The sequence below is a fragment of the Sipha flava genome, unplaced genomic scaffold, assembly GCF_003268045.1.
Source record: "Sipha flava isolate LNK unplaced genomic scaffold, YSA_version1 308_pilon_pilon, whole genome shotgun sequence".
Taxonomy (NCBI): domain Eukaryota; kingdom Metazoa; phylum Arthropoda; class Insecta; order Hemiptera; family Aphididae; genus Sipha; species Sipha flava.
Window position 1 is genome coordinate 233,000 of NW_020272985.1, and position 11,495 is coordinate 244,494.

Here is an 11,495-nt window from a genome sequence, read left to right on the forward strand (position 1 = left end):
TACAGCTAAATATTTATGTCAACATTTAAAATATAAATAACTAAGAAAAACCGTATACCCATCAATATTTGTGTAACGACCAGTCCCACGAATAGCATGAGTCGAAAATACAAAGACTTAAAGTCAACAACTATTATTTACTTATCTCATTATGAAGATTAAAAATAATATTCCTCCCTCCCTCCTTCGTTCCATGAAAATCATTCGAAATATTTTTTCATTCGACATACATTTCGAGATTAAGAATTGATTGAGTTATCATTCGAAATAATCTCTCGGTTATATAATCGAATTATTAATTTGATTATCGAGATATCTCGATTGTATATCTCGATTACGCCCATCATTAATTTAAATGTTTCAATATATTATTTAATTAATCAAATAATTAATGTAATTTCATTTTCCACTATAAATTGGAGAATTAAATAAATATTGTTTACTTACTTTATATATCTGTATTTGTGTATTTAATAATAATTAAAAAATTATAATTTTTAGTTGACGGGTTCCACATTCAAAATATTGTGTATATTGCTGACGGAAACGTTCCGTATTGACATTCATACTATCCAAACGGACAAGAACGACACGGTTACAATGGTTACGACACGTCAAAATAGAGTTTTCGATAAATGCTGCCGTTCCGTGACGTTGCGTAACGTTGCGGTGTATATGAACATGGCGGTATAAATACTTAGAAAGATATTTTGACGTGACGTTGCCGGTCTGTGACGTGATGACATTCCGTATAGTGCGAATCGACCTAAACTCACTTAGTACCTACTTGGACTTACAGCTTAAAAGAATATTATTATTTAAAATTAGTATTCATAAATCAATTAATATAAATATTTTGATTTATTTTAAATTGGGTAATAAAGATATTTAAATTATTTTCGGCTGGTCATATTGTATGCTTCTGATAGTGCACTATCACCTTTTCTGATACGAATTTGGTTGTGATTCGTTAGACTCATGAGCTTGAATTTAAATATTGCCGGTTAATATTCACGAAGCTTTCAATTATAATGATCGAACCAGAACTGTTTAATTTTAAACCAACCACAAAGAAACACATGTATGTAAAGAAAAGTTGGGATAAAATAATAGAAAATATTGACGAATATGGACTGACTCACTCTGTAAGTGATATTTTTATTTTCTGTCCCATTAATTAATCTACTTTGGTGTCTTACATATGATTATGATCAATTTTGTTATTGTAGATGACTGTTGTTTTGCCTGACACTCTTTTCATTCCGAACTATGTTGAAAGTATGTTTTCTGAAAATGGTTATTATTATTTAATCAAAGATGTCACTCTATGTTCCTTAATAGATGAAGGATTCATTACATCTTTTGTGAAAAATGGTATTATTATTATTATTATTATTTATGAGTAAGATAACTTGTTTAATAATTTATAAGTATTTCTATGTAGTGTAAAAATGAACAGTATTCAGTAATATTTTTTGGACATTAAGATTAATGCATTTTTTTTTTTTTTTAATTTTTTACTAGGTACTTATAATATTTTTATTTTAAATATCCAATTACAAGTTTAATATTTTATTTAAAAATGCCAATAATAACTAATGAAAATTTAACTGAGTAGATTTCTTGTTGATTATTTATAATTTTTATAGTTAAAACTATATAATAGTTATTGATTGAAAAATGGTCTATTTTCTACTGAATGGTATATATATATCTTGTAAATTGATGGATATCAAATTATAATTATGTATAAATCATTAAATCATTTTTAAATTTTTGGTGATACCCAAAGTAGGTTACATTTGTTATTTTGAATCGGCAATACACCTACCACCTGGAAACTTAGTTAGGTAATACTTAAGGTGATGGGTCAACATTTGTTAGTCTACATAAACACAGCATGATGTGTTCCTTTAAGTTATGTGATAAAATGTAAAACATAATTATTTATTTTATACTTATTTGTTTTATTTAGAAAATTAAATTTATTTTGATTTGAAAGTTTTAAGTTAACAATTCATTCTTTGTTTTTCTGTTGGTTTATTTTGGATTTTAAATTGTTGTTGGATGCTATTTGTGACTCTTACTTATATATTATTATTTTTTAGGTAATGTTTATGCAATATCTTTGGATACTGATCTTGAAGTCGATGATTGTATTTCAATTACAAACAATAATTTATTAAGAATGTCTTTAATTGAATCATCTTACCAGAACATATGTTTACCAGTAAAAGATTCAAGTGAATACAATTCAAATATCTAATAAATTTACATGTTAAATATGATTTTTTAATTAAATAAGTAATTTAAAAAATGTAATAATTATGTTTTACCCAATATTATATTGCTTGTTTATAGAAATTACATTGGATTTAAAAGAACTTAAATTTAATAGCAAATATTTTCAGCGTATTAAAGAGTGTTTTCAACGGTTTCCAATAAAATTTGACTTGCTTATTTGTTGGGAATCTAATGGTAAGCAATTTTTTTCTTTTTTACAATGTCTATTATAGTATTTAAATTTATTTCAGATGATAATGTGTGTCCTTCATCAATAGCTTCATACTTTAACAAAAAAGGATTTAAATGTCAGGAATGTTTTCCTCGATCAACGACAACTAGAAAATATAATATAACTATACCTACAGGCAAGGATACAACACTTCTTGATACATGGTTGTCATACTATTGTTTAGGTATAAAAATGTAAGATACAGTTTTTTTTTTATTGATATTGAATTTATTATTTTAATGATTCTCAATATATTATATAACTATTTTCTAAAAAAAAAAAATAACCCCCATGCAATAACAATTAACTATATATTTTTTTTTTTTTTTAGTGATGATGGAGAACCTTGTATATTACCCAACGGAAAATTAACAAAATCAGATTCTCACAATGTTGGTCAAGTTACTCAAATTATCTGGACTGGATTTTTTAATAATGATAAAGTAAAACTCTTATTTGAAACGTTTAGGTAAATATTTGTAAATTTTAGCTTTTGCGATATTCAACCTGTAAATTATTAAATAATGGTTATATATAATTATTATGAATTGCAGAAACTTTATGGAAAAAGAAGGAAAATCATATTGGATAGCAATACATTTGGAGCCTTTTTTAAACTCTCCTTATCCTTGTGTTCATCGAACATTTTTGTTGAATCCTGAAGATCAATATTATGTTTCTTATTGTACGAATAGCAAAAAATGTTAAATTTGAATTTATTAAATAGGTAATAGACGTCTTTATTAGTCTGATATCATTGTACATATTATCATGAAATAAAAATTGATGTTTTTTGATAGTGGTATTTTGATTTTTGATAACTGTTATCAAATGTGTTTAAAATAAAACGTATGGATTCGTGTACAAATTTATTGTGGTTAAACGATTGTCTTGATTTTTTTATTTAAAAATGCCTTTAATATTAATGGTTGGTTTTCCAAGTAGTGGAAAAACAACTAGAGCTCGTGAAATTCAAAAATACTTTGCAGAAAATCAGCAGAGAAATGTAGTACTAATATCTGATAATGAAATTATTTCTCAAATGAACATAGACAAAAATGCATTATTTTTAGGTAAGTACATACTTTATTTTAGTTGAATTTGTAATATTTTTTATAGATAAAATGTTAGGAAAATGATCTAAATTGTTTTGATATTTAAATGCTATTTGTTATAATATTATTTCATTGTTTAGATATAATTTTGTGTACAGTATTGTATTACATTTCATTTTAGCATTCTTAGAACCTAAAAAATTGTTGAAGATATGTGATAAAATATGATTCACTTTTGAAATATGAACGGGGTTTAATTTAACCAATTAGAGATTTTATTACTTTAAAATATGTGTACTTTTATTGGTGTGTTTAAGACATGTAGCTAAGCTTATTAAAATTATATAAGTACAACCTAGAAAACTACTAAATTACTCAACTATAGAATTTCTATATGAAAACTTTCTTACTGTGGTAAAATGTATTGCTCATTTTTATCCATACATATATTTAATAATATGTTAAATTTATATTTATAAACTTAATTCTACTAAGATTATTATTTTCAGAAATGAAAAAAGAAAAAGAACTTCGATCAAAATTGCATTCTGATGCCTTGAAGTTAGTTTATGAATTCTTTGTAATTTATATTTGATTTTAATTTCTGAACATCTTATTAATATTGTAACTTTTTGTAGGAGTTTGACAAAAGAAAATGTTGTAATATTAGATTCTGGAAATTTCATTAAAGGGTTGTTGTTTATTACTTAAGATTTAGTCTATTACTGTATTGCTTTGAATTTGATATTTATGTAATTGGGTATTAATAATTTATTAAAATAATATATTTATCAGGGTTTAGGTATGAATTGTACTGTTCTTCTAAGAGTTTAAGCACACCTAAATGTTTAGTTGTTTGTGACATTTCACCTACTAGAGCTTGGGAGCTAAATGAAAGCAGAGCGGAAAATGAAAAATATATTAGAAAAACATTTGATGATCTTGTTATGAGATATGAAGAACCAAATCATTCAAATAGGTGATTAAAATTAACACAAATTAATTTAACCAAGATTAAAATCCCATTGAATTTCTTTTCATTCAAATTAACTGATTTATGTAGATGGGATTCACCCTTGATAAATTTACAATTAGATGATACACTGCCTGCTGAAGACATCCGAAAAGCAATTTTTGAAGTTGCTGCTCCCACTCCTAATCAATCAACAATAAATGTAAGAATATCTCTTGGTAGTTCAATAAATATTTAACTTATAGAATTCAATTTTGCAAAATATTTTAATTTTACCATTAATTTATTGATTAATTTATTAATCAAGTTATTATTATCAGAAATTCTATAACTATTTATATTTAATATTTTAGTAATTATGAAATGCTAATTATATTTTGTTTAAAATGAAACTGTTCAAGAAAACTGTAGCTTAATAATATAATATTGAGTATTCAACAAAATGTAAATTTTGTAATGTCTTATATGAATTTATATTTTCAACAGGCTCCTTTAAATTCAAGTTCATATTTATATGATTTAGATAAAAAAACACAAGAAGTAATTAATGTGAGTTCAAAAAATATTTTTCTTTTATTTTTATAAATAACTCATATCCAACATAATTTATTCTGGTACATTATAAATGTTGAATTTATGAAATCATTGTATTAAAACTAAAATGTTGTTTCTATCTGTATGTTTTAGTCAATAATACAGTTAAAAAAACAAGGTGTTGAAGGAGAAAACATTGAACTAACAGATTATGAAGGGAAATATTTGACCAAGTTGGATAAGAATGTTTCAATGTTGCAGCTTGTCAAGTCTAGGAAACAATTTTTATCATATGCTAAAAGTCATGCATCAACCACTAACGACCAATCAAATATAGTTACTATGTTTATACAGTTTCTGAATAATACTGTTACATGTTGAACAACATGAAAAGTATTTATTATTTTTACTAATGTGTAACTATTATTCTAATATTAATGTTATTAATTAATTAATAATGTTATTTATCCTGTAAATGTTTTAATGTATTAGTTTTATCCACTCTAATTTACTATACAAACATTTTAAATGTACTTTTTTTAATAAACCTTACTTATAAAATGTATATGATGCCATTGCTTGTAAAAAGTAAATGTTCATAAATCTAAATTTTTCTTTAATTAATCGTACAGCTGTAGGCAATTATTGTATGTACTATACATTTCACATAACAATGCATTAACAATATTAATCTAATCACACATTTATATTTATTTATATAAGTAATTTATTAAATATTTAGTATTTTATTAAGATTATATTTTAAACTTAAGACTAGGCAGAGATTGAATGTTATAATAGAAAAAAAACCAATCCATTGCTAGATATAGGAGTGACATTGGATAGGGAGAGATGGAAAGGCTTTCTTAGAGTGGTGATGGTCTTGAATGAACTAATAATTCTATAAAGAAGAAGATATTCTAAATTTACAATTTAAAATTTAAAAGTCTTTCTTTTCTGTTGGCAAAAGAATCTCTTGATTCTGTCTAAATCTACCTATATCTCTGTGTACATTTATTAGTGTTAGGCCATTCTATCTTCAAAAGTTGAATTTCTTAGGTGAATTGTTATACGCATTAGAGTTGAAAAGCTTCTTTCAACCGTAGCGGTTGCAATTGATGGCAATATTGAAAAAATGTCAACATTGTACATGTATTAGGAAAAAGAGTAGAGCCCTTAAATGAAAACATTTTGCGAAGAAGTAAGGGTCGCATGTGCCTTTTGTCTGGGGCACTGAAATATTGAGTACATTTATTATCAAATCCAGAATGGCAGTACCCATCACAAAATGTTGAAGGTTCAATTGTTCCAAAATAACATTTACGTCTCGCCATTGCCCTGCGTTGTTGCTCGTAACGCATCCGCCGGTGAGTACACCTATTAAAATTGATTAAATATGCGTATACGTATAATATTTGATAAACGCTGTTACATGAGCAGGATACGGGTGTCATGGATTTTGGTAAAAGTCCCCCCCCTCCGGATCGTTCCAATTGAAACGTTTTACGTCGTTCCCGGTTGATGTGCGCACCGTTTACCATCTCTACTGGGTCCCTCACTCACCACCTGTTGACCGCGTACCCGATGATCACCGTCCGACAGCGATACGCGCGCGCATATCAGTTTCCGGCGTTATCACCGGGACCACCATTCGCGGACAGTTAAGTAGCAGCGTCGACGGTCGGTTATTACTCCGACTGTGATTTTTCACATCCGAGTTCGAACTGCTGCACGGGTAGTGCCGTCGTTGCTCATCACCGTTTGTCGGCCCAGTCGAAAAGGATTCGGTTACGTGTCCGAGTGGGAGTGTTGTGTCACCGCTGGAAAAAATGTTCCGGTCTAACGTATTAAAAGTAAGTGGATTGGTTTTCCGTTCGGTGTCCGTACTTACGTTTAAACACCTCTATCGCATTTTTCATAAAAATCCGTACTACGCTTTTTGTACAATTATATGATACATAGTCCCTCTCCAGCCCATTTCCATACGATTACAGTTTTCAGTAATAATCCTTTTTTATTGATCAAATTGTACATTCTAATTAGGTAACTACCAATCTATTATTATTTTTTAAATTGAAAACATACTTTTGTCAGACATGAATCTGACTACTATTTACAAATTATTTATTTGAAGGATATATGATTTTAAATGAAATAGGTATATTGAAGTCCTCGTCTGCCGTCTTGCTTTAACTGGCTTCATCAAAAACATCTTTATAGTAGTCTTATTTATTAGTATTTATTAGGTACATATTTTTCAATCCGTAGTGTATACTTCCAATTTCTGATTACACATTTTGAGTCGGGGTTCACTAAAAAAATAGGGACTGCTCTATCGACAGGTTGACAAATTTAGTCTAGGTCTCGTGTCAACTGCATATTATACTGTAAATTGTTACAGTGCCATTTTTTTCGATAAAATAATGTTCAAGTTGTTGGTTACCTGTCTAACTTTTTATTTTTTTTATTTTTAATACTGTTAATATATCGGAACAAACTAAATAACTAACTATATCATATGATTTTTAAACACTTTATACTGCAGTATTATCTGTGATTAGTGCTCGTGAAAAACTTTGAAAGGTTTGGTATTTCTGACCTCAAAACAAATATCCAATACTTGAAATGATTATTAGCATATAATGTTTGTTAGCTGTTTACCATATTTTTTTATATCCTTGTAAGAATTGAATTAATTTAAATAATTTGATAAAATTACCTAAGATCAATCTCTGACTGTTTTTTTTTAACTTTCATTATACAGTTTTAATTTAATTTAATTTTTAACCACTGACGTAATTTGGTATTATAATTCCCCTGATAATAATATGTATGTACATTTTACCACTTGACATTTACTGCTAGATAGTACATTAATTACCTAAAGGTTTATTACAGAAGTTATTGATAAACAAATATAAGGTTTTGTATTTTCACTGTGATATACTAAAAAGTGTATTTCTTATTATAATCCTATTTATTTAAAATTAAAAAAAAGTTCAACTAAAGTGTATATTTAAATATTACATATGTATGTTAACTTGGAAAATTAATTCCTCTAATATATATTATTTTATTAGGTTGAAGTAATTGAAATATAATTGTATTATATTTGATCATCTACAAATTCTACCAATGGTTAATAACTAAAAATAAATACGTTTTTGAAATAAATTTAAAGTACATTAGTTAACATTAATCTTAAATTGTCAATGAATAGAAAAAAGTTTTAATTTATGTTATAAATTATAGTTGCTAATTAGTTAATAGAATTAATGAAGTATAACCCAACATAATTTTTTTTTCTTTATTTGACCATTAGCATATATTCGTTTAAAGATTTCTATAATATCATAAAGGAACTATAATTAATCATAACTCATATAACTGTTTATCTAATCTAAGATCATAGGTTATTAATATTCAAATGTTTCAGTATCAATCTTATTAATATTTTAGTAATATATTTAAATTGGTCTCTTTTTCAGAAAAACGTGTTTCAACAAGCAATTAGATCCAATGCAACATGCGGTGCTATTCCAAAAGTTCCAATGTACATAGATGGGAAATTTGTGGAATCAAAAACAAATGATTGGATCGACGTCCATAATCCTGCTACAAATGAAGTAAGCTCAATATTTTTGTTATCCAATTATTTAAGAAGTAAAAATAAATTTGCATGATAATATAATTTTTTTCTATCTATATTAGGTCATCTCTAGAGTACCGAAATGCACCCTGGATGAAATGGAACATGCTGTAGAATCGTCCAAAGTAGCTTTTAAATCATGGTCCAAAACTTCTGTGATGAGAAGACAACAAATAATGTTTCGTTATCAAGAAATTATTAAAGCTAACATAGTAAATTAATTTTTTTAAGATTTGAGTTGTTGTTTAAAGAGTTGTTTATTGTATTTCAGAAAAAATTGGCAGAAAACATTACTAAAGAACAAGGAAAAACACTGATTGATGCAGAAGGAGATGTAACTCGTGGACTCCGTAAGATTTATTATGTTATTTACTTTATACTTGTACTTTTTTATAGAACTATGTATAATTGTTTTTATTTTTTTTTTAGAGGTTGTTGAGAACTGCTGTAACTTTACTAGTTCAATCATGGGTGAATCATTACCACTGGTAGCTACTGACATGGATATACATTCCTATCGTGAGCCTCTCGGTGTTACAGCTGGTATTGCGCCATTCAATTTCCCAGCTATGATACCTTTGTGGATGTTTCCCGTTTCTATTTCTTGTGGAAACACATTTGTTATTAAAGTGAATAATTGAATTATTATTAGATTAATTTAAATTGATTGAGATATCAAATGTTATAATTTGTTACAAAACTTTAACAATTACAGTCGAGTTGCTATTACTTGAAGTTAAAGGGGGATAAAAATTCACTTTGAGATATGTATTATTCGAGAAATCTAACTAATTTATAGGGGAAAAATTTTCTAGAGAAATAAAACACTATTCGAGTTGTAAAGTTTTTCGTGTTATTGAGGACTGAGTTATCGTGATTTGACTGTAATTGTAATTTTTGATTGCAATTGTAGTAATTACAATTTTTTATGTTTAAATACTTTTTTATGTAAGTTTTTAATTATTAAAAATTTGCATAAATGTTTCTTTATAAACAATTTTAGCCTTCTGAAAGAGTGCCTGGTAATTGTATGATGCTTGTTGAAATGTTGTCGGAAGCTGGCTGCCCACCTGGTGTTGTTAACATTATTCATGGTAGTGTGGACACTGTGAATTTTATTTGTGATGCTCCAGCTATTAAAGCAATTTCATTTGTTGGTGCAAATACGGCGGTAATTTAATATTTAGTTAAATTATGTAATAGAATTATTTAGATGTGATTTTATTTTATGTTTCTATTGAGTAGGGAGAACACATATTCAGCCGAGGTTCTAAAAATGGTAAAAGAGTTCAAAGTAATATGGGTGCCAAAAATCATGGTATCATTATGCCAGACGCTAACAAGACTAGCATGCTGAATTCATTAGTTGGAGCTGCATTTGGAGCAGCTGGACAACGGTGTATGGCATTAAGTACTGCTGTGTTTGTCGGTGAAGCCAAAAATTGGCTTCCTGAGTTGAAGAGTCGTGCTGAAAATTTAAATGTCAATGCTGGTAAGTGAATTAAAAGTTACTCATATTTTCATTAAGTTTTTTTATATTATCTAATGAAATTATTTGTATATAAATTATATTAAATTATTTTTATTATTAAGGACACCTACCAAATACTGATGTTGGTCCTGTCATATCTCCTGAAGCAAAACAAAAAATTATTAACTTAATTCAATCAGGTATTGATGAAGGAGCTAAGATAATTTTGGACGGTAGAAACATTAGTGTTCCTGGATATGAAAATGGAAATTTTGTGGGACCCACAATTCTCACAGATGTTAAGGTATCACTGTAGCACATTTTTAATTTGTTGTTGCATTTAATTTTTATTATTTTTATTTTTGAAATTAGCCACATATGAGATGTTATAAAGAAGAAATATTTGGACCAGTATTAGTGTGTTTGACTGCAGATACTTTAGATGAAGCAATAGACATAATCAATTCAAATCCATATGGTAATGGTACTGCTATTTTCACTACAAATGGTGCAACAGCAAGAAAGTTCACTCATGAAGTCCAATGTGGCAATGTAAGCATGTTGTTTATTTTTTTGGGATTTAGTTTTAATTATTTATTTATCTTTTATGTAGGTTGGAATCAATGTTCCCATCCCTGTACCTTTGCCTATGTTTTCCTTTACTGGTACACGAGCTTCATTCTTGGGACAAAATCATTTCTATGGAAAACAAGTATGTGCTATTGATGTTGAATTAATGTTTTTCTACCATGTATATATTTTTTACTTATTCTAAATTTTTCTAGGGTTATCATTTCTTTACGGAATTGAAAACTGTGACTCAACTTTGGAAAGAATCTGATGCTACTGACACAAAAGCGGCTGTTTCTATGCCTGTGATGCGATGAATACTTTAAAACAAGGCTGATATTTTACCAATCATAAATTATAATATATTATTGTTATTTTTGTTAAAGATTTTTCAATTAAATACATATATAAGAGGTGATGTTCTAAAATACACTGATGCCACATTTAAAAGATTGACTTATACATTGTTTTTTATTAAAAATTTACAAGAAATTGTTTTGTGTCATCAGAATAACTGTAAGACTGATTTCTTTTTCCCTTAACAAAATTAAAAAAAAAAAAAAAAAATGTGAAATAATACTAAGTTAATTCAAAAACTGTTATTTATATCTATTTCAGTATATTAGTAATTAAAGTGGAAAAGAAAATGTTTTCATTAGTGAACTATTTCCATAACTGTTTAACTTAATCCTTGATATTTTGAACTTTAAAATGATAACTCAATCAAA

At 27.2% G+C, this 11,495-nt stretch overlaps 3 protein-coding genes across 4 annotated transcripts; all 3 read left to right on the forward strand.

The window, feature by feature from the left end:
* The first annotated feature begins 728 nt into the window (after positions 1-728).
* Positions 729-3,398, forward strand: LOC112686446 (ribonuclease P protein subunit p40-like). Its single transcript, XM_025558716.1, has 7 exons — positions 729-1,145; positions 1,230-1,374; positions 2,109-2,243; positions 2,362-2,478; positions 2,535-2,709; positions 2,847-2,984; positions 3,070-3,398. Exons 1-7 carry the CDS (start codon positions 1,032-1,034, stop codon positions 3,221-3,223), a joined length of 978 nt encoding a protein of 325 aa, XP_025414501.1. The 5' UTR covers positions 729-1,031; the 3' UTR covers positions 3,224-3,398.
* Positions 3,347-5,541, forward strand: LOC112686448 (protein KTI12 homolog). Of its 2 annotated transcripts, XM_025558717.1 has the most exons (7): positions 3,347-3,588; positions 4,080-4,131; positions 4,209-4,262; positions 4,367-4,549; positions 4,634-4,745; positions 5,030-5,092; positions 5,231-5,541. In XM_025558717.1, the coding sequence occupies exons 1-7, from the start codon at positions 3,426-3,428 to the stop codon at positions 5,456-5,458; spliced, it is 855 nt and encodes a 284-aa protein (XP_025414502.1). In that variant the 5' UTR covers positions 3,347-3,425; the 3' UTR covers positions 5,459-5,541. The 2 variants fall into 2 exon arrangements, with proteins under 2 accessions (XP_025414502.1, XP_025414503.1); XM_025558718.1 differs by lacking the exon at positions 5,030-5,092.
* A 1,029-nt stretch (positions 5,542-6,570) lies between these two features.
* LOC112686445 (probable methylmalonate-semialdehyde dehydrogenase [acylating], mitochondrial) lies at positions 6,571-11,223 on the forward strand. Its single transcript, XM_025558715.1, has 11 exons — positions 6,571-6,930; positions 8,566-8,703; positions 8,789-8,938; positions 8,998-9,076; positions 9,156-9,355; positions 9,730-9,897; positions 9,972-10,218; positions 10,320-10,501; positions 10,570-10,749; positions 10,811-10,909; positions 10,983-11,223. Exons 1-11 carry the CDS (start codon positions 6,907-6,909, stop codon positions 11,082-11,084), a joined length of 1,569 nt encoding a protein of 522 aa, XP_025414500.1. The 5' UTR covers positions 6,571-6,906; the 3' UTR covers positions 11,085-11,223.
* Positions 11,224-11,495: the final 272 nt, after the last annotated feature.

Coding starts and splice junctions, on each gene's coding strand:
- LOC112686445 (XM_025558715.1), top strand. CDS start 6,907: ATGTTCCGGTCTAACGTATTAAAA. Junction 9,898..9,971: donor TTGTTGGTGCAAATACGGCG/GTAATTTAATAT, acceptor TCTATTGAGTAG/GGAGAACACATATTCAGCCG. Junction 10,502..10,569: donor CAATTCTCACAGATGTTAAG/GTATCACTGTAG, acceptor TTTTGAAATTAG/CCACATATGAGATGTTATAA.
- LOC112686448 (XM_025558717.1), top strand. CDS start 3,426: ATGCCTTTAATATTAATGGTTGGTTTTCCAAGTAGTGGAAAAACAACT. Junction 3,589..4,079: donor CAAAAATGCATTATTTTTAG/GTAAGTACATAC, acceptor TATTATTTTCAG/AAATGAAAAAAGAAAAAGAA. Junction 4,550..4,633: donor GAACCAAATCATTCAAATAG/GTGATTAAAATT, acceptor TGATTTATGTAG/ATGGGATTCACCCTTGATAA.
- LOC112686446 (XM_025558716.1), top strand. CDS start 1,032: ATGATCGAACCAGAACTGTTTAATTTTAAACCAACCACAAAGAAACAC. Junction 1,375..2,108: donor TACATCTTTTGTGAAAAATG/GTATTATTATTA, acceptor ATTATTTTTTAG/GTAATGTTTATGCAATATCT. Junction 2,710..2,846: donor TATTGTTTAGGTATAAAAAT/GTAAGATACAGT, acceptor TTTTTTTTTTAG/TGATGATGGAGAACCTTGTA.